This window comes from Nannospalax galili, unplaced genomic scaffold (assembly GCF_000622305.1).
Source record: "Nannospalax galili isolate Female #2095 unplaced genomic scaffold, S.galili_v1.0 scaffold257, whole genome shotgun sequence".
In the NCBI taxonomy this organism is placed as follows: Eukaryota; Metazoa; Chordata; class Mammalia; order Rodentia; family Spalacidae; genus Nannospalax; species Nannospalax galili.
The window spans coordinates 3,798,682-3,819,992 of NW_008340854.1; the positions used below are offsets into that span (position 1 = coordinate 3,798,682).

Below are 21,311 nucleotides of genomic sequence, written 5' to 3' on the forward strand. Positions count from 1 at the left end.
TCTGGTCTACATAGCAAGTTCCAAGCCAGTTAAGGATACATAAGACCCTATCTCAAAAAATGAAGAAAAAGCCAGGTATGGTGGTGCATTCCTTTACTCCCAGCACTAGGAGGCAGAGGCAGGCAGATCTCTAAGAGATCAAAGTCAACCTGGTCTGCCTAGCAAGTTCCAGGCCAGCTAGGGCTACCAGGAGACCCTGTCTCAAGAAAAACAAAACAGTGTGCTCATGGTCATAATAAAATTTGAGCTACAGTTTAGGGGGGAAAAAAGGATCTCATAAGAGACATAAGCAGGGAGCGCGCCTAGAAAGATAACATTAGGTCACCAACTCTGTGCCCCTATGGTTTAAAGAAAAATGGGTGGCAAGAAAATGCCTCTTCAGTCAACACTAGAATTAACTCCTAATCCTGAGGAAGGTAGAGATGAAGGAGTACAGATGTGTTAAGAAGAGTAAGGCCTGAGGAGGTAGCCCAGGGGTTAAGAGTGCACTTAATATCCATGACACCCTGTCTTCCATACTCAGAACAAACCAAAAAGAAATGAAATGGAAAGAAAAAGCAGAGAAGCTAATCTCCCTCCTGTTTGCCAGGGCCTGTGTTCAGATTAAGGACAAGGTCTAAAGCAGGAGGACTAGAGTGTCTGTAGCCTAGGAGGGCAGTCTGCACAGCTCCTAAGCAGGGAACATTGCTTTCCTGAACCACATTCCTGGCAGTAGTAAAGCAAGACTTTTCACACAGAGATCTCCTGTGTGGCAAGACCTATATAGAAGGGATCCTGTGAAATGAAGTCGCATGAAGGCAGCAGGGTAGGATCACAAAGTTGCAGAGAGAAATCTCTTCCCTGACTTACACAGGCCTACTCGCCTGGTTTCCATTTCATTGCCTGAGACTGCTCTATAGTTGTGCTTTTTCACAAAAGCTTTTAAGGGAGACTATTCCCTGACATCATGAAAAAAAAAAAAAAAAAAAGTCTGAATACAATCACATTACAGAGAGCACACTTGGAAGAGAAGGCAGCCCTGAAGCTGGCTGGTGTCCTGTTTCCTCTGCTTTAGAACCATTTGCTGCTCTTGATTCTAGCCCTCTGTCAGTGCCAAGTGGTCCTCATCTGGGAAACACTGCAGAAGAGTGTGCGCCCCAGAGAGGGAGACATGGTAGGGTTTCTGAGAAGCTGCATGTCCTGCTCTGTCCACAATCCAGGCCAGCTTACACTTTGTATGAAGGAAGGGAGTTTCCCTTCATTGTCTTGAGTCCACTCAAAACCTCCTTTCCATTCCTTAGCTTATGTAGTATTCAGACATGTTCCCAAGCTTAGGAAACAGTGTTTCTTAAAAGCTACTATAGGGGAGGCTCAGGGTAGAGCACTTGCTTAGCAAGTTGTGAAGTGCTGGTTTTGATCCCCAGGGGAAGGCAGAGCTATGATAAAAAACAGTTCTTTGCAGTCAAAATTTGTACTGTTGGGAGCACAGTCTCTATGTTCACCATCACTTCTGCATCTTCTCCTTCTGTCAGAAGCCACCACACTCTGAACTTTCCAGTTGGGGCTGTCCCTTCTTTCCCTTGGCTTCTGATTTGGATAAGCTAGCACTCTCCTATAGCCACTTCCAGACAGCTCTTGCCTCTGCCTCTTCAAAAGCACTTTCCATTCTTGTGAACCTAAGCTGCAGACCTGGTCTTTCTCCATTGACTGAGTCATCCCCACTCCATCAGTGCTTTCAACATCCAGAAACATGTCCCTCCTGGCATTTGGTTTTACCATCATTCAACCCCCTCAACCCCAACTCTCTCCACTTCTAATTTCCTCTGCTCTCAGTAACCATTATGGCATCTGAGAACTTGTGATGGTTTAGAATTGCTTCAATTTAAAAATCTCAAATTCTAGGTTGTTTTTGTTTGTTTATTTTCAGACAGGGGCTATAAAGTCCAGGCTGGCCTTTAACTTTATATGTACCTGAGGATGACTTTGAACTTCTCATCCTCCTGAGTGCTGGGATCATAGGCATGCACTACTACACTTAGTTTGTGATACTAGGGATAGAACCTAGGGCTTTGTGCACTCCAGGCAAGTACTCTACTACCTGAGCTACATGCTCAGCCCGTATCACTTCTTTGAAATAAACATCTGAGTATCACTGCCTAAATTTATGTGAGGCACTGTGATAAGCACCTCATGTCTCACTATTTTACCTTGGCTGTCCTAGAACTTGCTATGGAGACTACGCTGGCCTCAAATTCATAGAGATTTGCCAGCCTCTACCTTCCAAGTGCTGTGATTAAAGGTATGTACAACCATGTCCAGCCACAGTGATTTTTAAAATTATTTATTTATATTTTATGTGTATGAGTGTTTTGCCTGCATGTATATGTGTACCACATGAGTGCAATGCCTGTGGAGGCCAGAAGAGGGAGTCAGATTCCCTGAAATTGGAGTTATAGATAGTTGTTAGCCATTATGTGGCTGCTAGGCACCCAACCTGGGCCCTCCGCAAGAGCAGCCCTATGCTCTTAACCACTGAACCATCTCTCTCTAGCCCCCATAATGATCATTTTTGTTGTTGTTTGTTTGAGACAGGGTCTCACTTGTAACTCCAGCTGACCTGAAACTTGCTATATAGACCAAGCTAGCCTCAATCTCACAGAGATCTGCCTGCCTCTGCCTCCCAAGTGCTGGGATTAAAGGCATGCTTCCATAATGATCTTTTAATTCAGGTTTCATGAGCTTCATTTTATGAGGTAAGAGAGCTACGGGTAGGATTTGGGGTTTAAGCTACACAGTACACTATAGCTCTAATTTCTACCCACTTCTAATGGTACCCCCTTGACACAGATCCTGGGCTCCCTGGAACTGTGACAATTTCCTGATCCCAAGTCCTCTTAGTCAGCCCAATCTGCTACCAGGCTCAACAGTGTCCTATCCCAACCTCTCTATGGCCCAATCTTTAGCTCTGCTTTGAGTCACAGATGCTCATTAAATGGAGAGGCAGGGGTTGACTAGACTCCCATAAATTCTCACTGTTTAATCCCAGCTGTACTCTCGCTACCTTGGTGGTTCTCTCATTCTACTTCTGGTCACTTTCTCCTACCTCTGCATCCTGCTCCCTCATCACTTTCTTATGTATCATCTTGGTTCTAGAGAGGACATCTAGCATGGGTTCAAACCTCTCTTCTCCCTGACTTAATGCTTCTCTAATTAATGATTCTTTTGAGACACTAGCTTGAAGGCAGAGCAGGTTTTTAGGAGGCATAGGTTTTGGGCAGAGTAATATACATATTTGTGGAAGGAGCTACCAGAAGAGCAGAAAGGGGACTTGTAGTTGGACAAAAGCTGTAGAGGAGACCCAAGTGCTGTGTGAAGGTCCTGTGGGCAAAGGAGCACCTTTTCTGCTGAGGGTAAAGTAGAAGAATGAGACAACCAGGTAACAGTAGAGCCTACAGCTGGGCCTCCACTGGCCTACTTCCTATTTAAAACTCCTTGAGGTTGCCTTCCAACTTGCAACTAATTGAACCTCTTCTTCTCAACTCTCATTCCTGACCTTTTCTCAATCCCTATCCTCTGTGCCCTGGCTTTACCATGGCAGTGGCTGACTAAACATGTCCTCTTACGTGTGGGCTTCAGGACAATGATTATTTATTGGTTTTCTTGATGAGACTTCCTTACCTTTGCTAGCTCTCCTTCCAAACTATTCCAATGGCCTCCTGAGAATGTTCCCCACCTTTCCCCTTCCCCAATCCATCCATCTTGTCCTCTTTTTTCACTTGCTCATTTGGTATATTATTAGACCCCTACCATGCACCAAGCACATGGCAACTATTAAAGTAAAGCTGAATTAATGTTAACACATAGTTCTGATCATGTTACTTATTTGTTCAAAAATCTTTATGAGTTCCATAAGGGAAATGGTATCCAGATTCTCTGGCCTGGCATACCAGGTTTTAGTGGACATCTGTTATTGCTGCTGCCCAGCTTCCATTCATCTTCCTTTGGGTAGCTGTACTCAAATTTCTTTCTAGAAAGGTGGGGTTTGCTGTGGGTGGGGGTAATCCTATTGTCTACTCTAGGCATAGGCACTAACCCCAGGTATTAGTCAATCAGAACACTGTATTTCTTTTTAAAATATTTTATTGATTTTATGTGTATGAATGTATTGCCTGCATGGGTGTAAGTGCACCCATGTCATGCAATGCCTGTGGAGGTCAGAAGAGGGTGTTGGATTTCCCTGGAACTGGAGTTACAGACAGTTGTTAGCCGCCATGTAGGTGCTGGGACTCGAACTTGGAAGAACAATCACTGCTCTTAACTATTGAGCCATCTCTCCAGACCCCAGAGCACTGTATTTTTTGCCTTGAGATTAGTTTAAGGGATGAGTTTGGAACCCAGCTTTAGAACCAACACATGATGGCACTTTCCCAACAGTAAACTTCAATAAACTAAGATGCCAGGCTGCCTTAGTTATCCTGAACCCTAAGGAAAGTGTGACTTTAGTCAAAAATAGCTGACTGAGCAGTTGAAGGAGAAATGGCAAGAAACCAGGACATTTGGACACTTGCCATATCTGAAGCCAGTCCTAACTCTGGAATTCTCAGGTGCACGACCCACTAGCATCTGAAAGAGACCCATCTGACTCAAAAGTTTCCTTTTTATTCCAGCTTCATCCCCCCTTCCTCGACTTATACACCAGTACCATTCTACCTTATTTCTTCTCTGAATGGCCCCCCCTATTTTGCCGCCCATCTTTTCTAATGCTCTCTCTTTCCTCCATTGTTGCCCACTGAAATGCTGCTTACCCTTTCAGGTTCAGTTCTAATGTACTCTCTTCCAAGCAGCCCTTCTTCTCTTAACTTCCCCCAGTGACAAAGATCTGTTAGTAAACAAACCAGGACCAGGTTCCACCTGATACAGGGATCAGGGACTTCTGCACACACTCTTTCCTCCCCACTCCCCAGAGCTTGGAACTTGCTTTTTCCATCCTCCCACTTATCCTTGCTTCCCATTCCAACAGCAACATTCCCTGAAAGGTTTTTCTTGGGACAGTGGTTTTTTAGAATATTGGTACATATTTAAAACAAAATGGAAAAAAAAAGAAGCCCAGAGAGGCAGGGAGAAAGGATCAGAGTATGTGGCTGTTCTCCAACTCACTCATAAAACTGGTATCATGCAGTAGGAAGTACCACATTCCTCTCTGAAAACATGTTTGGGGTTAATGTAGGTACAGGTTATTTTATATACACATATAAATATCCTACCTTTTGTTCAAGGTGCCTATTTGCTCAGCACAGGGACCATTATGAACACAGAGAATGTTCATTGTTAAATATGGTATGCTAAGTGGTTTTTGCTTCCTGGCAAATCTCCAAACCATAATTATTAAGGGACTAGAGCTACTGAGGAATTCTTGGGTTACAGGAGGCTTTGATCTTGTCTTGCCTTCTTCCCCTGACGTGAATTTCCAAGGGTGTGGCTGTGGCTTGTTGCTTGCACTGTGGTGGTGTTGCTCAGGGCTGAACATAACTGCAAGGTGATCAGGCATTTGTACCTCTACAATCAAGAGAAGACTCTGGCCCCAATCTGCTATCCTGAGCCACAGTAACTAGGGGAATTTACAAGCTGGGCCTAGTATGGGAGTCAGAATGCTGCGACCTCCCATTTTCAGACTCCCACACAGAGTGGGCAGATCAGGTTCTTAGCCTCTTTCTCAGTTTCCAGTGAGGTAAAACCTTTGCACTCCTCAGCTTGTAGGACTTTGCTTAGCAAAAGACCATGGGCTCCAGGTGGGTTAAGTGTTGTTATTTTATTCCCATCGAAGGTGAGAAAACTGCTCCGAATTCTTTGGGCAACATAGTCGTTTGGCAAGCATAGCCATCAAACTTCCCGCAATGTGGATTCCTTTTGAGAGTCAAAAGGTATCTTGCCATAGTCACAAACCATCTAGCTTCTACTGAAATACACAATGAAACTGAAGGGGGGGGGTGGATACCTAGTCCTTCAGCCTCTTAAATTCTCTCCTGCCTGAAAGAGACAGGAATGAGACACCCGGAAGTTCCCGAACTCATGACAGAAGGAATAAAAGATACTTCCAAAAATAATGTGCTAGTCTAGTGAATGAACAGGATTTTATAATAAATTAAAGTTTCTGATTTTTCAGCATTTAAAAAATATTATTTAGAATTTAGATTGTGGACAAAAAGCATATTTTAATGCAGATATTTTGTGAGATATGGGATCATTCTCATTTTACAGATGATGAAACTGAGACTCACAGAATGGTGCCAACTAGTTCAGGAGTAAGGTGGCTCCTGATTCCAGCTTAGTATCCTATCTCCAAGACAGCACTGCTCTGCAAAGTTCTCCTTTCCAGATGGGAAAGTCCCTCCCTGGATATGAGGAGAGGCTCTATATTGGAGGAGGGGGAGGGAGGGAGGGAGGGGTGATGGAGAGAATGAGAATGAGAATGAAAGGGGGATAGACAGCAGAATCCTTCAAGGCAGCCAGTGAAAACCAGAAGGTTCTAATGCAGGGAGGTCAGAGAATTGTCTAGAGTAAATGCTGCCTGGTTTTGGGAGGGAGCCAGAATGTGAGTTATGTGTTTCAAGCATTCGCTCCCACTGGGAGAGGCGGAGAGTGAAGGAAGAAGGCTGTGGTGGGGTGATGGTGGACTTAGTTTTTTGATCCTCTTTGATAGAGCTGCTTCTGGCTGAAGAGTCTGGGGAGCTATCATAACCAAGAGGGGGGCAGACTTTCCTGGTGTGCTGATCTCCATCTAAGAGGCTAGGTTCCCTGCAGTATGGGAGGTTTCTGAGCCATTTCTGATTAGTTCAACTTAGTGCAAATCCCCTCCCCACCTCCTCATCTCAATCTATTCTACTGTTCACATTTCCCAGGGGCATCTGTTCCAGGAAGATGCACATGAGCGCATTCCAGATATGGGATTCCTTTCCTCCCATTCAAGGTGAAGGTCAATGATTCATGAGGCTAAAAAATGAATTGAAGGCCACCTATCAAAAAAGCAACACATATACAAAAAGTTATATTCCCTTGCTAACATGAAACCTTATCTAGAAATTATAACCAACACTCAAATATGTTGTGGCCAGTGAGAGCAAAATGAGGCAAGAGAAAAGGTGAGAGTGGGGAAGGCCACAGAGTAACAGAGGCCCAGAGGTAGGAGGCAGGCCAAGCTCACAGCAGGGCAGCAAGTGAGAGGAGGCTCTGGAAGGCAGGAGTAGGGCCTGGAAGGTTCTGGACCTGGGTCTGGCCTACCCTGACACTGCTCATTAGTGTTCTGCTGCTGCTTACCACTGCTGCTGGCCTTTACCCACAAGCTTCCAGAGAGAAAGGGTACTGGGTTAAATACAGGGTACTGAGCTTTTTTTGAATTTTAGATAAACAATGAATAATGACTGTTTAAAAATTCCCAAATATTGCTGGGGGCATGCTTTACTAAAAAGTTACTTGCTACTTATCTGAATTTCAACTTGAACCATGTGTTTTGTATTTTTACTCACTAAATCTGGCAACTCCCCACTGAAGACCAAACCATTCTTTCAATTGTGGCCACAATGACCAGGGTAGCACTGACACTGAGGGTCAGGGGTAATCAAGTTTAAGAATGAGTGGATCAGCACAGAGATTTTGCTAAGTGGTTGAGAAACATTCCATGGTCCCCTTAGTCAGCTCTTGGTCTCCAAAGACTATCCTCTTCAGCTGAGATTGTTCTGTCCCCCGTCCCTACTAAGGGGTTAGAGACTAAAAAGTTACTCCATAGGCCTTCCATTGGACTGTGGGGAACATGGCCTGTGAGAGGCTTCCAGAAGGTTCTGGAGGATCTATGGTAGGGAATGAGGTTGTGGGAGCACAAAGGAAGCCTCAGCACCAAAACGAAATGTAGTCTCTAGGTTCCAGAGTGTTCAAAAGGAATTTTATATTTAATTCAACCATTCCAACAGCCTTTTGAGTGGCATGACTAAGCTGGCTTTATCAGCTCTGGGGAGAAGGGATGCAGCTTCCTTCAATTAAAAGTGGCAAGTTCATTAGGCACAATCACAGTGAAGTCAACAGGAGTTACCATGATTTTTCTAAGGGGCCAAATGAGGTTGGTTTGATGCTAAAACAAAGACTTGATACTGAGTCCATGAGGCCCAGAGTCTAGGGAGTCTTTATTCATGGCTGCTGGCTGGGAAAACCTGACAAGGTTACATGTCACAATAATTCACTACAACTGAGACAGCATGCCATGTCTGTTTATGCCAGTGCTGACTACTGACTGAATGCATATCCGGCTAGCTCACATACTTTCACTCCTTGCCAGGCTCTTATAGGTGGCAGGGACTGGAATGCATAGTATAGCTTTCTAGACATGCAAAAGTACATGTTTATATATAATAACAATCATTATAATATCTTACAGTGGAAGCATTTCATATATTGCCCTCCTTCCTTCCCTCTCTCCCTTTTATTTTTATTTTATATAAGTGTTATGCCTGCATGTATATGTAAATGCACCTGTGTCATGCAATGCCCATGAAGGTCAGAAGAGGGTGTTAGATCCCCTGGAATTGGAGTTGCAATATGGTTGTGAGTACTGGGAACCGAACCTGGGTATTTTGCAAGAAGAGTCAGTGCTCTTAACCACTGAACCATCTCTCCAGACCTTCCCCTTTTTTAAACAAAAAATATTTTTTTTTCATTTTATTGTGTGTGTGTGTGTGTGTGTGTGTGTGCATGCCACAGTGTGCATGTGGGGCTCAGAGGACGACTTGAAGTGGTCAGTTTTCTTCTTGTACCATGTGGTGTCCAGGGATTGAACTCAGGTTACTAGGCTTGCTGAGCCATCTTGCTGGCCCTTCTTCCTTCATTCAAGTAATAGGGTCTTGCTATTTAGCCTAGGCTGTCTTTGAACTTTTGGTAATCCCCGATTCTGCCTTCTGAGTACTAGGATTACAAGGATGCACCATAACACCCAGCATGTTCTGCTACTTTTTCAAGTAACAATATATCATAACTACCTTTTGACATGCCAGTTCATACAGCTCTATTCAATTATTTTTATCTTCTGCACAGTGTGAGGAGGTATTCAAATTCATTTAATCCTTTGATAGATACTTGGGTTGCTCCTTTTTCAATTTTAAACAACACTGAAAGGAATAAACTCAGATTTGTGCATACATATACACAAATATTTCCATAGGCTAAATTCCTAGACATAGGATTCCTGGCTCAGTTCATATATACATTGTAAATTTCCAGAAATACCATTAAACTGCCTCTAGCAATGGGCCAATTTATAATCCATCTGGGTCTGACTGTGCCTGCTCCTTCACAGCTGTAGCAATCCAGGTGAGTGCAATCTTTTCATTCTGTGCCAGTAACACACGGGGAAATGGCGGGACACTGTTGTTCTAGTTGGCATTCTTTATTATTAGTGAGGATGAGCAGTTGTTTTTCATGTGTACTGCACATGCCTCTTTCTTCTATAAGGGGCTTGGTTATATTGTCTATCCCTCTTTTTTGGAGTGTGTGTGTGTGTGTGTGTGTGTGTGTGTGTGTATCTATCGCTTTCCACCTTATTTATTCTTTAAAATTACATGTATGTATGTATGTATGTATGTATGTATGTATGTGGGCATGTACATACCATGGTGCAGGTGTGGAGGTGAGAGGTCACCTGGGTATGGGTCTTCACATTCCCCCTTTTGGGTCTTTTGTTGTAGGTCAGGCTGGCTGGACCTAAGCTTCTGGGACTCCTCCTGTCTCTTCCTCCCATCTTACCACATAAGCACTGTGAGTACAAACATGTACTACCATGCTACTGTGCCCAGCTTTATGTGGGTTATGGGGATCTGAACTCAGGTCCTCAGGCTTCCACTGCAAGTGTTTTACCCACTGAACCCCTGTTTTTTCCAAGTCCCTAATTTTTGTTTTGTTCTTGGCATAGTTTATTTAACATTATCTTAAACATCTAAGTGACATTTTGCTACAATTTAACTTTATTTATTTTAGGTGCTGGGAAATGAACCCAGGACCTAATGTGTACCAGGCAAATACTCTATCACTAAGCCATATCTTCCATTTTGTCTTATTATTTTAAATTTCTAGTGTGCTCCCAATTTCCTCAGAAGGTAGTCTAGGAAGATTCTGATTTTATGAATTGAAAATATGTTGGTGATCTACAACATAATTAATTTTTATAAACATTATGTGGCTGTTTGCAACAAATGTTTATTTGTAGAGTAAAAGCTTTATACCTTTACAATCATATTTATATTTATGTTTGGTCTACTTGACCCTACCACTGACTGACTGCATAGTCAACCAGTTCATACTCTTTCACTCCTTGCCAGCCCCTGTGGGTGGTAGAACCAAAAATGCATGGTATAGCTTTCTAGACATACAAGAGTACATATTTACATATAGTAACAACAATTATTATAGCTTACAGTGGAAGCATTCCAGATATTGCCCTCCTTCCCTTTTAAATTACTAGTGTTTTTCAGCAATGTCAGCACTATTTTGCCTGATCTATAGAAGTCTTTGCCTATTCCTTCTTTTGCTATTGTTTTGAGACAGGGTCTTCTTACCTCTGTAGCTCAGTCTGGCCTTAAACTCTTGATCCCCCTACCTCATCCTCACATACTTACATGGTTTGCTACATGATGTTTTGATTTTGGTGTATCTGTAGGAGAACTTAGATTCAATCCACAGTAACAAAACCCAAAAAAAACCCTCAACCTAACAGTGCTACTATCATGCTTTCCTTAATTAAAAAAAATATTTTAGTTATTTTTATTTTATGTTTATGCATGTATTGCCTGCATGTAAGTGCACCCATGTAGGGCAATGCCTGTGGAGGACAGAAGAAGCTGTCAAATCCCCAGGAACTGGAGTTACAGACAGTTGTTAGTTGCCATGTGGATTCTGGGATTCGAACCCAGCTCTTCTGTAAGAAAAGTCAGTGTTCTTAACTGCTGAGCCATCTCTCCAGCCCCAAAAGTCTGAATTCTTGTATCAGGTGTAATAGTTATTTTAAAAGGCTTAGTAGGGGCTGGAGAGATGGTCCAGTACTGGCTGTTCTTGCAGAGGATCCAGGTTCGATTCCTAGCACCCACCTAATGGTGACAACCATCTGCAACTCCAGTTCCAGGGGATCCAACTCTCTCTTCTGACCTCTGCAGGCAATGCAATGGACATGGTACACTTAGACAAATGCAAGCAAGACACATATAATATAAAATAATTAAAATAAAATAAAATATTAAAAAAAAAAGGCTTAATAAACTTGATGAACATTTATTTCCCAAGAGCACTGCCTAGGGCTGACTTTGAACTCTCTATGCAGCCAAAGATGACCTTCAACTGATCATCTTACCTCTACTGAGTAAGTGCTGGGATTATTGGCAACTGCTATCGCACCTGGCCCCAGAGCATGCTCTAGGGTCTTGCCACATTGCTTTTTACTGGGTGAAAAGAACTTTTATGTTTTTGTCCCTCTCCTTCATATCTAGAACACTGGGGTGATATCTGAGGATGGACAGTCACCTTGCTACCATGAGAACAAGAATGAGGTAAAAAAAAAGCCAGCATATGGGTGCTGGGGAAATGGCTCAGTTGGTTAAGTGCATGTCATGCAAGCACAAGAACCAGAGTTTGGATCCTCAGCACACATGTAAAAAGCTGAATGGAGTGGTACACACCTGTAATCCCAGAGTTGGGAGGCAGAGATAAGAGGATCCCTAGGGCTACCTGACCAGCCAGTCTAGTTGAATTTGGTAAGTATGGGACCTTGTCTCAAAAAATAAGGTGGGGAGAGATTAAGGAAGACACGCACACACGCACATATTTGTACCTACCACCCCTTCAAAAGACAGAAAGGGCAAAGTCTTTGGCTGATTTTGCATCTCCTTACTCCAACCTCCTTCCGCTTCCCATCTTCTCCAAAATTCACTCTCCCTTCATCTCTCCTTTAGTTAGGTTAACATGAAACTGAGATGAGTTCTAGCTAATTAGACCTATCCTAAACTATATTCCTGTTAAATCTTTCATTATAAATGTCATTCTTTTTAAGATTTTATTTTAATTTTATGTGTCTATTTTGCCTTCATGTATGTAAGCGCACCATGTGTATGCCTGAGAGGGTGTTGGATATGCTAGAACTGCAGTTAAGGATAGTTGTTAGCTACTACGTGGGTGCTGGGAACTGAACTCAGGTTTTCTGCAAGAGCAGTAGGTGCTTCTAACTGTTCAGCCATCTCTCTAGCCCCATAAATGTCATTCTTGTTTGCTCAAATCTTCCAACCCACCAAGTCCACCACTCTAAAATAGGAAGTGGGAGTTTAACTCCCTGTTTTCCATTGTAAGAGCCAGCCCCACCCCAGATAAAGCCTTCTGACTCTCTCCTTCTCCCTCCCCAGGTGGCTACCCCTGAGTCTACCAGGCTTGTCATTGGGAACCTTGCTTACTGGGGATTCATTTTTTTTTTTTTTTTTTTTTTTTTTTTAAATCTGTGGTTTCTGGGGAGTGGATGTTGTGAAAGAGTGAAAAGAACTTGAAGTCTGAAATTTGGTGAACTTTTCCCTACCCTTCACATGTGAGTAATGACTAGCTGATAGAAGTAGCTTTTTCAAAGATGAAAACAACTAAGATTTATGTACAGATCTGTTCAAAAAGGCCAGTGCTGCTCATTGCCAAGGTGGAAAGGTCAGGCAATTCCTAGATCTATTCTGGGTTGGGAGATAGGGTGGGCAGGAAGGAGCTAGAAAGAGAAAAGCTAGAGGCCAGAGTGGGGGACAGAATGTAGGCAAGGCTGGTCCCTGGGGAGACTTCTTATGGCCATTCTGAGCTCAGTGCTAGTGTAAACATAACCCTCACTTATAGCACAGGGTGGCCAATGAAATTCTGTGCTCACTTCAGGGTCATGCGGCACACACCTGCATGTGGAATGAGGGAAGATGGGATAGGGACTATGGGATGGTTGGAGATGGAGTGTTTTCTCTCAAACAGAGAACTCTGCTTCTGAGAGCTCTGACCACTCACTGTGTTGGGAAGCCACCAGAAAAAAATTTCTGCCAGTTTTTCATAGTCAAATCATATACTTGGCCAGAAGCCTACTCATGTTTGGACCAGTTTCTTATTTATAACAACATCTGGAGGTTTGAAAAGGGGTAGAGGCACAGACCAAAGCTGCTGGGTACAGTGTGACACTACACGTGACCACCTCCTGGGCCCTGTGGGTGCACAGCCAACAATTTTGAGTGTGGATTTTATAACCACATCTTCAAAGTATAAAAATAGAATGTGGAAAGTCAAACAGCTCTCTCCATCACTTCAGAGACTGGAGAGGTTAGAGGAATAACATCAGCCTGGCTTAGTGGCATAGGCTTGTAATTCCAGTTATTTGGGAGTCTGAAGCAGTCACAACTCCAAGTCCTACCTGGGTTACAGAACAAGCTCAAGGCTAGCTTGGGCAACTTACTAAGAACCAGTCCTTAAAAATAAAAAGCAAAGAGAAGGCTACAGATATAGCTCAGTGATCGACTGCATGACTAATGTGTTGAGATTCTAGGTTCAACTCCCAGTACCTCAAGGAGCCAAACTGCATATATAAAGAGCATGCTTTGTCTTTGTAAAGAAAACCTGTGGCTAGCCTTAAGTGCCCACAGCAGATGGCATCCACTTAGATGTCTATTATCACTCCTGCCTCCCTGAGGCTAGCTTATGAATGAATGAATAAATAAATGAATGAATGAATTCAATATTTGGAGACAGGATGGCCTTGAACTTAACAGCAAACTGTGTGCCTTCACTCCTGAGTACTGAGATTACAGGCATGAACCACCATGACTGGTTCCAGGGATTTATTTATGATGAAGGTCTTCCAGCAGCCTGCTGGGCCAGGCATGGCTAACAGGATGGTCCAGGCAGCAGAGGCTGAGAGAAGCCCTGGGGGCTGTGGCTCAAGGCACTGCTCAGTTCTGTTTCTCAAACACACCTGAGCAGTAACTCAAAACCTGAAAACAACCAAATCCTTTTAAAAACACAATCGCATTTTCAGGATCAGGTTCCATTATTTTCCTAACTGCATTCTCCGTCCTAACACACACCCCACAGCAGAATCCAATTTTCTTCACAAAATAGGTTCATGGGAGTTTCCCTCTTGAAGGGTCTCTTCTCTTGTTTGGAACAGATTATGGGAGATGAGAGTTGAAGATGTATATATATAAAACACTCTTGAAAAAAAAAAACGCACTTGAGACTCTGAAGCAGGACAACTAAGTTTTATGACTTGGCTTTTAAAGGAGCAGGGAATTTTATTTTTTGGTATGACAGGATTGGAACACAGGGGAGCCCTGGCCAGCCCAGTCTGACTTAACCCAAAATTAAAGGCTCATTTTGCATCACAGGGGCCCTTGGGTTTACTGGGAGGCTGGGCAGGAGACCCTGACCTGACAAGAGCTGCCCATCTCAAAGTCCAGGCCCACCTTCATCTCCAAAACCTAACAGTGCTACAGAAGCCAGGGCATGGCCTGATGCAGCCCACTCTAGATCTAACAAGCCATCTAACTTGGCAGTGCTGGAGGCCTCTGTCCTTAAAAAGCTTCTGGTACGAGTGGGTGGAGAGATGAAGCTCCTGACCAAGAAACACTAGAGCTGAAGAGGGTGGGTCTGGCAAAAGGAGAGAGTACTGAGACTTGAAAGGCTGTATAGAAAAAGGAGGTCCAGGGACTGGGTTTCAAGAACCCACAACACTTCTGCAGACAGGCCAGGAGAGTACTCCCACAGGCAGAAAGGGAGTATGGGTAGAGTGTATCTAAGAGGAACTGGGGCTGTCTACTTACCCATTCTTGTGTCCTTCCAAAGTGTGACTCTGTCATACTCTTCCCCCCTTTATTTTTTAGACTCTACAAAGTGCCATCACCCAATTCATTATCTTTCTAGTAAACTCTGGCTGTGGGTGATGTAATTGCATAGCTTTTGGGCTTGTTTCCTAATGAAATATTTGTACTTTGGGTGGTGTATGTGGTCCTGAGAAATGGAATAGGGATCAATAATCAAACATTAATCAAACTTCTTCTATTATTTCCTTTTCTCATGGAATTTGGCTGAGGGTTGCTGAAATAAGAAACGATGAGGACGCAAGTGAAGGAGAATCTGTTGGTTTTGAGTGGTACAATACTTGAGTACTTGAGAGGGTGAACTTCCCAGAGGTTCAGGTCAGAGGCTCCATGTCTCAGCTGGGGTCTGAATCCTCAGCTGCTAGTGTGTGTGCAGCCAGCTCTTCAGTACTAGGAACAGCATTTGAGAGGTGAACATCCTGTCTTCTAAACCCATGTCCCCCGTCTTCACATAGATGAATTAGCTAGGCATGTAGCCACTCAGCACAAAACAATAGTCCTGGGTCTCTGGCTGAGACCTGTAGCCCATGAGCAGGTCCAGATGGATTGATGGAGGGGGTGGATGTAATGTCCACAGTGGCCTTCCCTTTCTCTCTGCTCACTGGATTCTGCACATGGAAGTGGGGCTGGAACTGCCATCCTGAACTACAAGAGAGATAGTGCATATTGAAATGCAGAGTACTAGGAAAGAAAATGTGGGTCCCTGATGACAGACTACTACACCAGTCCGCTGAGTCTTTGAGTGAGGGAGAAATAGGCTACTGACTTGTTGAAGCCACTATGAACTTGTTCTCTGTGTTACAGATGTCAAATCTACACTCTGACTAAAACACCAGTGGTTTTAAGCATATGCTTTGAACTAAGCTCTATGGTTGTACTCTAGTACTGTCAGTACCTCTGCTGGGGGTATGGAGAGGCAAGCAAGGGAGGGAAGGGGAAGAGAAGGGCACAGTGAAAATAAGTCACTGTCAAGACCAATTCTTTTGATTCTTACTTCCTGTTCTCTGCCTTTGTTCCTCAAGACCGGCTTCACAAGAAATTCACTCTTGACAAGCTCCGTTACCGTTTAATGAGACTTTCTTGCCCTTTTTGGTATGTGAGAGACACGTACTGTATCAGAGCTGGTCAGAGCACAGCTCCCAGGATGGATGCCATTCTCTTCCAGTGATTATAGACAGTCACATCCAAACTGCTGTCTGGTGTTCTTTACACAGAGCCCCTGAGAGGCATGGTTCACAACACAGTGCTCTACCTGAATGCATACACATATTCCCAGCATAGGTCCAGGGGAAATTCCTCCATGAAGCATCACAGCCACAGCCACTTTTCATTCTGTTTTTCCTTGAAAAGCTCCTGTCATCTGGATTCTTAGTCAAAAAAAGAGTGGTAGGAACAAGAAATCCTAGGCTAGCCCACTCTAAACAGAATAGTTGAAGGGTTTTGTGTATAGGATCAAGGCTGTTTAGATAGTACCCTTTTTCTTTCCATGGATAATGGCAGGATGCTGAAGAATGATGGGCTTCCAAAGTGGCTTATGCAGAGCCTGGCCTTGGGCTTGGCCTGCCTTGCAGAACCTTTCAGGCTATACAATACAATTAGTGCGGCTCTGACAACTATGTGGTTGTTGGGATGGCAGAAGATGTCTGGGGCTGAATGAACAGAAGTGGGATAAGGACGTGTCAATGCTCCATAGAATTTTCAGGTCTAGAGTTGGAGCTGGGGGGAGGGCTGCTCATCAGTAGGCTCCTCAGTCACCTAAACCAAATCAGGAGTGAATGAGACCAGGGCCCATCTGGTTGTCCTTGAAAGAGCAGTGACCCTAATTCTCCCACATACCTTAGGTTCAAAGAGGAAAGGTAAGGCTGGAGAGATGGTTCAGCCAGTAAAGTGCTTACTATGTAAGCATGAGGACGTGAGTTTGATCAATCCCTAAAACCTATGTAAAAAAGCCAAGTGCAGTGATATACCAGTAATCCTAGTACTGGGGCATGGAGAAAGACAGATCCCTGGGGCTTGCTGGCCATCCGTCTAACCTAATCAAGTAAGCTCCAGGCCAATGAAAGACTACCTAAAAAGAGGTAGATTGTTCCTGAGGAAGGATACCCAAGGTTGTCCTCTTGCTTCCATATACGTGTACCTGCAAACATATGAATGAACACACACACACACACACACACACACGAAAGAGCTGAGCCATGACCAGGAGTGATCATCAGGCACAGACTCCCCTTGACTAAGAAGGATGACAGGACCCTGCCAGCTGCATCAGCACCAGATGGCCTAAGCTCTAGGGTACAGACTTATCATCACCCACAGAGGTAGGTCACCTTGGGGCTAGGGAGCTTGGCTCTCAGGAACAGTATAAGTAGAGGCAAAGTAATGCAAAAATGGCCCTCATTTCCTCAAAAGTAGCCTGTTGTTGTCTCTCTGGAGCTTAGTCACTGGGAGGCCATGGAAACAATCCCATCACCCCAGGAAGACCCAGTTAGGGTACTCACACGCACTTGCAACCTGCTCCCAGATTTAAGATGGGCGCATTAGTTTGCATTTGCTTTTGTACAGCATGGGAGCCAACCACCAATGACGCACTGGCTGAGTGCAGGTGTATGTCAGGGACCTAGGCTCCCTGGGAACAGTGACAGATGTGAAAGACAATGTGGTACATGGCTACTGAAGCTCCACTGTGACAGCTCCCTACAGTTGACGGTTATTTGGGGAGGAGGTAGCGCCTCTAGCCCACCTTGACCACAAGTCTGTGACTTAAAGGAATGAATGAGGATACAGAGACTATTCCCTTCATGGGCAGAGCCTGGGCTGGGGAAGCTGGGATCACAATTCCCACCTTCCTTTCTGTGTCTTCTCCCCTAATACTCCCCTGACAACAGAGAAGAACACCCTGATGACAGTGGACCAGGCCCAGAGCTGGCCTCAGGGTGTGGTTTTTTTGTGGGGTAGGGGATGACGGCTTCATAGAACACTGTGTTCTTCCTGCCCCTGTACTGCTGGAGTTCTGCCAAACTCTCTTCCAGGCAGTGTTCCACCTCCCTGCTCCTAAGCTCACCCATGCCAGGAGTCTGCACTGGTCTCAGAGTACACCCCTATATTTCTGTCGCATCCTCCATGAGAATCAACGTATCATGGAGATATAAGGAAGTGCTTCCCTAGGCCTCATGAGATCTATCTCAGACATCATTTTCCACTAACAGTGTGACTCAGGAGATTATTTACCTCTTTTGCCTTTAAGGTCCCTGATCTGTAGATCAGAAGCTCTGACTCCTTGAGCCCTAGTGACTTGGGAGGGCAGGGAGAGAGTAACCTTTGGTGTAGGACCACCTGCTATCTCCCATCACAACTATTTACTTTGTCTCAGATCTAAGGCCCCAGTCAACTTTCTTGGCATCTGTCAACCATGATGGTAGAAGTCAGGCATGATGGTGTATACCTCCAATCTCAGCACTCTGAGGTCAAGGCAAAAGTATCAGGAGTTCAAGGTCATCCTGAGCTACATAGAGAATTAGAGATATGGTCTCAGAAAGCCAAAACAAAGAAAGCAAAACAGAAGGAACCAACTAACTAACCAACCATGATGGTAGGTTTAGAAAGCGTCTAGTGTCCCTTGTGCTTTTAGCGCCTAGTTTTTCCACACCTGTAGGCTGATTTGGATTTCCCTGTCTCAGAAGATGGGTTGAAAGAACAAAACCTTTGTCACCAAAGGGTCCTGGATCCAAGTTTGACTCTCCTACTTACCTTCCACAGGATTCTGGACATATTAGCACTTGGAACTTTGTCTCTTTCAGTTTTAGAATGGAGGAAAGTATAAAAGGGTTCTCAGTGCTGTAAGCATCATGTTGAGTCTAGTGAAGTGGGAGTATGGAGACAACACGATGCATCTACCCAACCACTGCCCTGCTCAGAAACAGGAGATATGGTAGGAAGTGTCCCTCACTCTCAGAGCTGCTGCCTCCCCAGGCTCTTTAGACAGATTTGTCTGTGCTGACCATAGTGTCCCCTGCTGGGCCTTCCCTAGTGACTAGCCCTGCATGCTAAGCATGTGGGCCTGCATTAATGAAACTCTTATTCACAAACTTCCATCCAACCTGAGACAGGGATTGATGAAGGAGACACCAAGTAAGACCAGGATCTGCTACAGTACCTAGACTGAGTAGATGCTCAATCAGCTCCTTATTAAATTAATGTTTCTAGGAAGAGGTGGAGCCTAAGACAGCTGATACAATCTGCCAGGACTGGAATCTCCCACCCTAGGGAAATTTTATAATAACCCAGAATCCAACTGGCTCCATCTTCATCTCCCCCATATCAGGTCAGTGCTGCAAACACTAATAAAGTGCACTTTATTGACCTGTACTACTTTGACTGGAACATTCTTCAATTCATTCATTCAACTGATTAGTGTGATCTTTACTAGATACCTGGTTCTAAGAAACACAGCAGTGAATGAAGACAAAAATCCTACTCTTTACAGCAATTAGGAGGCTGAAGCAGGATTGCCAAGAGTTTGAGCCCAGCCTGAGCTACAGGGTAAGACTCTATCTTAAAAAAAAAAAAAAAAAAATCTAGGGCTAACAAGTTTGCTCAGCAGGCCTACTGACCTGAGTTTGATCCCAGAGACCCATTCAGTGGAAGGAGAAAACCAACCCTTTTGAGTTGTACTCTGACCTCTATATGTGCACCAAGCCATACTTATACACACACTTATAAATAAAATGTAAAAAAAAAAAAAAAAAAAAAGTTCTACCCATTGGGAACTTTTGTTCTCATGGAGAAAGTCAAAATAACAGAAACTAAAAACTATGCAGAGAATGAAGGCAGGGGGCAAAGTGTCAATAAATGATTGGGTGCTTAGCATAGTCTGGATAGTCAGACAGCCCTCTGTGGAGATGATGTTGAGACTGATATGGGAATATCAGTAGGCATCAGGTGCAGCTAGGTAGGAGGGTCTGATATAAAGGAGCAGCCTATATAGATGCAGAGGTCCTGAGGCTGGTGGGACAAGCCCTAGGAAGCCCGCAGTGGCTGGAGCAGGGAGAGAGGAAAGCTGCAGGGTTCAGATCAGGAGGCTTTGGGATTTTGCGTTTTATTTGGTGTCATGGGAAGCCAGGGGAGTGAAGTAGGTAGGGAACACCACCACTGACTGTACCCTCACATTGAGCCCTCCAGTCATGAGCCCCATAGACAACAGCCTGCAGGTAAACAAGAGAGGAGGTAGGAAGTACCAGCTGGTGATTTGGCAGAAGTCCAGGGGAGAGGAGAGTTTGAACACCAGCATGTGAAGTAAGCTTGATAAACTGACACTTTGTGAATGCTTGTTGATTACATGGATGTGGTTGATCTGGTCATTTCTTCTGTTACACTCGCTAGAGGATTCCTTCTAATGGGATGGTTCTTTTGGTCCCTGATCTTTAGAAAAAGGCAGATAATACAAACATAGAACTGAGTTTGGGGCTGGGTTCTGGCACCTCTGGGCAGAAGGGCCACTTTGGAGACAATGTAACTGAGCAGATTAAACAGAACCTAGGGGAAGGCATCAGGAGGAGGGAGGCGATGCTCAGAGAGCCCTTATAGGCCTAACCCTTCAAAGTGCCTGAACTTGCAGGAAGGGCACAAAACACAGGTTGCTCACCAGGTCTGAGGCTGGTGGGCAGCCTTTGAGTTTCCGGAAGTGGAGCCATTTGTGACTCAGCACAAATCTTCATAGCCCTGAGGCTCTGCTGACTGTGTTGTCTCACCAGGGGCCCACTGTGAAATGTCACAGTGACCCAGGACTCTCTCTTCTCAGGCCTTCTTCTCTGATTGCTCAATGGTTGGAACATGTGAGAACTGTTCATACTTCCATGCTGGCTCACGGGCTCCATGTAGTTGGCAATGGTGCACATATTATGTATGTGTTGGGGTGGTAGTGGGAGAAGTATGTTTCAGAGGGGTTGAGCAAGTGTAGGTTTTTCCCTCCTTCTCCTTGCCCTGGCTACAGAACTGTCTGGGCTTGCCTTACAATGCCACCTGCCTATGTTTCATTCTCAAGCCCTGAACTCTCATTTTTCTGTATCTCACTCATGCTTCTATTTGTTCTTCTGCTTCTTCGCTAAGTCTCACCATGATTGTAGAATCTCTATGGACCATGATGCCAAGCCTAGGAGGCTCCTTCAGGTTTTCCCAGTTAACCTGCATTCATGACCCCTATTGTCCCAGGCTGGCTCTCTGCCCCTGCAGTCTGAGACCCAGGCCTGAGAGAGGAGTGAGGAAGAGCCTAACATATGGGGCTGCACCCTTTAGGCTGGCAAGCTGCAGAGTGAGCCAGAGAAGTTGATTCAACTTGTATGAATTAGTGATGAACAGGGGTCTCCAGCTGGTTCCAGGAGGCCTGCTGCGTTCAGAGTGGTACTCTCAGCTTCCTTAAGCAACTAGGGA

At 44.5% G+C, this 21,311-nt stretch overlaps 1 protein-coding gene across 4 annotated transcripts in view; it reads right to left on the bottom strand.

Moving 5' to 3' along the window:
• The window catches only part of Thada (THADA armadillo repeat containing), a 408,197-nt gene that overhangs the window by 20,661 nt on the left and 366,225 nt on the right, over positions 1-21,311 (bottom strand). Inside the window, exon 37 of one of the 4 annotated variants that reach the window (XM_017798884.2) lies at positions 14,296-15,530. The exons of the other annotated variants lie outside the window; for them this stretch is intronic. Coding sequence (XP_017654373.1) covers positions 15,484-15,530 — 47 coding nt within the window. The 3' untranslated portion in view covers positions 14,296-15,483. Of the gene's footprint in view, positions 1-14,295; positions 15,531-21,311 lie in introns of those variants that run through there. 4 annotated transcript variants of the gene reach the window in all.